The following is a 5691-nucleotide window of genomic DNA, read 5'->3' as shown; positions in this document are numbered from 1 at the left end:
CTCTTTTAATTGCATCCACAACTCACAAAGTTATGGAGTTGTCATCCTATAGGGTGTCTTAGATATTGGTTCTGCACCAAGTTTTAGGTCGATTGTGAAATCAATCTCCCTTACAAGAGGTAATCCAGGCAATTTCTTAGGTAAAACATCCTTGAATTCTGACAAAATTGGGTGTTGATCTAGGGAGGGTCCTTTGTGGTCACTTACAACCTCGACCACATATAGCTTGCAACCTTGTTGGAGACAACATTTTACCTCCATCATGGATATGAATCGTAGCGACACTGCTCTCTTGATTCCAAAAATATCAATTGGCCTACCTTCATCATCTAAACAAATCACCTTTTTCTTGAAATAATCTACCAAAGCTCGATGAGCTTCTAGCCAGTCCATTCCAATAATTACATCATATGTCCCCAATGTTGTGACGTATGCCTTTAACTTAGTCATACACACCTCGAGTTTTACCTGACATTAGTCAACACTAGGTCCTACTGCTTGTTTTATCCCAGAATCCATCTCAACTTACTTCAATTCATCGTGCTCAAAGGCTGCCAACCCACATTTTTCTAATGCAACTGGTGAAAGGAAACTATCTATAGTACTTGAATCAATTTTTTTTAACTTTACTTTGTTTATCATACTTGAGGTTTCTACCATGACAGGCTAGTGTTCAACTTGTTGGTTATCAGCTGCTGCATAGATTCGATGGTGGCTACTTGCTCCCCCCATTGGTGCTTTTCCTTCTCTACGGTTGTTACCAGTTTGTAACTCAGGATAGTCACGTTGGTAATGAGGTCCCCCACATCCCCAACAAGTGACATGTGGTAGACCTTGAACTGAATGTTGTGGAGTTCTTTGAAAAGAGTTCCTCCCCTTGGGACCTCTGCCCCTACTTGTTGCTCCTTGCGTATGACCTTGATTTGTACGTGCCCTTGAAGCTGCAGGTGAAGTTGCACTAGTAACCATTGAAATCCCCACTGTCGGGGCTCTGGGTACAACCCTGTTTCCATATGACGATGGCCTCAAACTTCCTCCCCTGAGGAAGGTATGAGGGGCCTTCCCATAAACCTTGGTTGTTGTGGAAAAATGGTTTTGTTTCCACCCTTTAAGTCTAAGTGTTCTTCAACATAACGAGCATGTTCCACAGCTTCTACAACTAAAGATGGTTTCCACATCTACACCATTGTCCTAATATTAGGGTTCAATCCATAAATGAAACAATTTGCTTAGTGCTGCTCAATATCCATGTAGGAGACATACTTGACCAATTCCATGAATCTAATTTCATATTCTTCTACCATATGATTTCCTTGTACCAAGGCATGGAAGGCTCCTACCTGTTGTTCTTCATAATATGCTGGTAGGTACTTTTTCTTGAATCTCTCCTCGAATAACTCCCAAGTAACTGTGTCCGGAGTGAGGTGTAGTTGACGCTCTAAGTTACCCCACCAATTCAGAGCACTATCTCTGAGTTGGAATATTGCTATTTTAGCTTTTGAATTGGAATTATAATCCCTTAGTGCGAAGCACCTTCTCATTCCTTCTAACCAGGCTTCTGCACATTTGCTGGCACGACCTCCTGCAAACTTCGGGAGCTTAATCTTTTGGAGCTCCCTAGTAATGTCCTCGATTGGAGGTCCTCTATCAGAGTCTCTTGATCCCTTGAGATTTCCTAACCCTGATGGAGGGTGCTCCACTTCCACTTCATTTTTTTGGCGCCCTTTTAAAGTCTCATTAATTGCTTCTAGGGAACGCAAGATGAGAGTCAACTCTAGTGAAGGTAATGGGTTATTTGTAGGAGGTCCTTGTGATGACTCTCCTTGACCTTGATTTCTTCACGTCCTCACCATTTTGAATTGTTCAAATATCTGTATGATACGCAAGACTCATTAATCCATCTTAGGACTTGTCCCTCTTAGCTGACTCACATACATGTGTATAACGATAGTCATAAGTTTTTCTTTTACTATGCTTGTAAACAAGCATTATTAGTACTGAGAAGATTCCCAAGGATCTACCAAATCCTCTCATGTGTGAGTTCTACATAACTTACAAATTTTCTCTTGATACTCGCTAGGGTACTGGTGCAATGTACTTGTAAGTCATGCTCTAACACAAATTGTTTTCTTTAGTACCATAGCTATAATTTAATATTAAGCTAATTAATAACTTGGTTTAATATATTCAAATAATTAAGTTAAATACTAATGTGAATAATACCCTTTTTAGTCATGTCTTCCTTCTATGGCCATTAGTTGTTCCTTCCCACCCTTTATATTATGTTTTTTTTTTTAATCCTTTATGTCCATTTTATGAATCTTGGGATCTCCTATAGGACATATAAACAATTGGTCTCACCTCTTGAAGAGGCAGTGTCTTTTGAAGCAAGGTTCCTAAGCAATTATCCATGAATGCATATATATATACCTATTTGCAATAATTAGATTAAAGAAGAAAAATTACATTGCCAAAGTAAATGTGACTTCTTACTAGCTTCATAGACAACTATTTTCTTACAAATTTCATTATAAACTCTGCATTTAACATCAATTTTTCAAAATAGAAAACAAATCCAACACAATGTAATAGCTGAAATATTCATGTTTTTGAATTAGAAGAAATTGACATGTGTTTTTGGTTGTATAAGCATCATTTTGAAACTAGTCTGAGAGTTATAAAAGAGAAGGGAGTATATGACTTCATGGGCAACAAACCATTCCCAGGAAACGTAAAACCAATGCTGAAGCCTGAGAAAGCAAATCATGCTTTTTTATTCCTTTCAACCGTATATGTTCGGACTTTGAACTTGAATTGACCTGACATGGACAACTCGTTCTCTAATAGTTCTAAATTTAGGCATATAACCAAAGCTATCGAAGGGAAACCTTACCGCCCTCTGTATATGGTAGTTCTCAGTTTAAGAGTATACCTAAATTTGACAAGGAAAGAAGCCCTCAGCTTTTGACAGTATTGAGAAGATGTGTAAACTTTTAATGGCAGAATGCTTGTAGTTCCCAATTTTGATTTGTGCTTTAAAAAAAAAATGCATCGAGCATTGCAATAATACCTTTCTGGTTTGTCAGAAAACTCAGTTAAATTGCAGGCATATTCATTATTAGATATTTTATATTCTCATCAATATGTTTAATTAATTAATGTAATAAAAATAATATTTTATATTTTTATAAATATCTAAATAATGTTATTAAAAATAATGGTTATAAATTATCAAGTAACAAGCCTCTTAGTCATAGTCACATGTGAAGGGTCAACCTCGAGTTTATCCACCAAAATTTTCTTATCGAAAAATAATGAATAGTCAACGGATTGGATCTTACACACTAAAACAAGAAGGCCCTCTTTATATTTTTACTCTGATGCAATCTTAGACATTGTTCCCGAATCATCCTTGCCTGTGGCTCTATCCCTTCTGCTATCAGATAGGCATTGTATTGAAGCATATGGTTAATCCGTGAGGCAAAAGTGCCCATCCAGATATAATAAATGAATTAGTGTGGCTGCCTTTCTTTATCTATTTGTATGTTTCAAATATATGCTTTCTTGAAGTTGGGACTGAGGCAAAGATATAGTTTCTAGGTTTCAGTAGCAAAGTTCTACACTTCAAATAGCTCCTGAACATAAATCTGGTAGACTAACGTCCATACAGTTGCACTAGAAATCCAGACAACACGACATTTAGTTGTGTGTTGCAGCAAAGTCCTCATGAGATCTATTTTTCTAGTCTCTGGATTCTCATGATGCCATAGGGTTTGAACCCAGTGGTAGTTAGAGTAAATCCAATCCGAGAATTTACTTGTCTGTTGCAACAGAGTTGTTGCCTGAATTGAGTTCATGAAATATGTTTTTCTACACTCTTCTTTCACTATATCTCTCAGTTGGCAGAAAACAGAAAGAGGCAACAACCAACCAGGAGCATCCAAAGCCTCCATGGATGGCTTTCTTTGGCTCAAGTGACACCGTTTCATGTAGTGCTAAACAGTAGGAACAAGCTTAATTGTATATGCCAGTCGAATCATGACATTCTCAAGGAGTAACATTGTGATAGAAACATGCAAAAATGTAGAAATTGCATTAACAACTATTGCTTCTATAATAGATGGCTCATCCTTGGAAAGACATATCACCAAAACCTGACATGGCTCCATATAACTCTCACCATTTTTTTTTTCAGGAAATCTAAAATCAACTACACTAAGGATTTTCTCAGTTTGATGTAACCCACATCCATGTCATCAATATGATCAGATGATTCTTCTGCAATTGAAGTCCTAAAATCTTGGGGTATGTCCTCTGAAAGAAAACTTCTGTTAGTTTAAAATTCCATGGGCATTTACATAGTGTAATCAATGGTGTACCTTCCCTCTTTGATATCTTGCAATGAAAGTGATTTTTGTTGCTATCTGGTGAAACATTTCCAGAGACCGTCATTGATGACAACCTGCTTTAGATTTGGACATCGCTTCTCTGAGGCTTTTAAACAAAATGGTAGGTGAAGATGTAAAGCCGAATCAATTCACTCTGTCCACCGTTGTCAAGGCGTGTGCCAGCATTGCCTCTCTGGGACAAGGCAAACAAGTCCATGATTACATTATAAAAATCAGGCTTGATTTGGATGTTATTGTGCAGAGTGCACTTGTGCACATGTACGCCAAATGTGGGAACCTCGAGGATGCACGCCGCGTGGTTGACAAAATTTCTGAACGAAGCACTCCAACATGGAATGCAATGATTACAGGGCACACCCAGAACTGGGATATGAAGGAAGCTCTGAATCTCTTTTACAAAATGCCAAAGCGAGATATGGTTTCTTGGACAGGAGTTATTGCGGGTTATGCACGAAATGGGTATGGTGATGAGTCTTTGAACGTTTTCAACCAAATGAGAAAAACAGGCATGAAATCCAATCGCTTCATCATGGGTATTGTTCTCAGTGCATGTGTTGATTTAGCAGCCCTTGAACTGGGCAAGCAATTCCATGCCTATGTTGTTCGAAGTGGATAAGAGTTGGATATTGTTGTAGGGTGTGCACTTGTTGATATGTATGCCAAATCTGGTAGTATGGAAGATGCTTTCCAAGTGTTTGAGAAAATTCGTCAACAGAATGAGGTCTCTTGGAACTCGATTATTACAGGTTTCACACAACATGGATGAGGAAAGGATGCTCTCCTACTGTTTGAACAGATGTTGCACCTTATATTATTATTCAGAAACATGAAGTATTCTAACTGGTGGGAACATCTAATGTGTATGTTGTTTTTAAGGTCTCTTCTTTACTAATTAATTTTTGTCAAATTAACCGATCAACATTGTCGAAGGCCTAGAGTTATATGAAAACATCTTTGATAGTTCAGAGCTTTCATGGTTTACTCTGTTTACACAGAAACTTAAAGTTGCAGGAAGGCAGAGAGAGCTTAGAGGTAGGTTTTATTATGCATTCAATCAGTTACATCATTTATGGCAGCACTGTATGTTTCAGTTTACGAGCACCCATTTTTTCCCATATTGTGCCAAAACATTAGATATTGTCTTGTAATAAAGAGACAGAAGTAAAGTCTGGATTATGCAGATATATCTATTTCTTTTTTTTCAGAATTATATTACAGAAGATCTCACACAATGTAGAAAACTCAGGGTAAAACAGTCAATGTTCCATTATCGCACTAAGTC

At 37.6% G+C, this 5691-nt stretch overlaps 1 protein-coding gene across 1 annotated transcript; it reads left to right on the top strand.

Moving 5' to 3' along the window:
* Positions 1-4506: 4506 nt before the first annotated feature.
* Positions 4507-5025, top strand: LOC149172266 (pentatricopeptide repeat-containing protein At2g33680-like). The gene has a single exon (XM_089426254.1). The coding sequence runs from the start codon at positions 4507-4509 to the stop codon at positions 5023-5025; it is 519 nt and encodes a 172-aa protein (XP_089282380.1).
* The last annotated feature ends 666 nt before the right edge of the window (positions 5026-5691 follow it).

Source organism: Pinus tabuliformis, chromosome 4_2 (genome assembly GCF_031772625.1).
Source record: "Pinus tabuliformis cultivar Carrire ecotype Pingquan chromosome 4_2, CPIR1, whole genome shotgun sequence".
Classification (NCBI taxonomy): Eukaryota; Viridiplantae; Streptophyta; class Pinopsida; order Pinales; family Pinaceae; genus Pinus; species Pinus tabuliformis.
Note: the sequence above shows the minus strand (reverse complement) of the source record. Positions and strands in the feature narration are given on the sequence as shown.

Excerpts from the sequence above, each read along its gene's own strand:
- LOC149172266 (XM_089426254.1), top strand. The coding sequence starts at position 4,507 with ATGGTAGGTGAAGATGTAAAGCCGAATCAATTCACTCTGTCCACCGTT.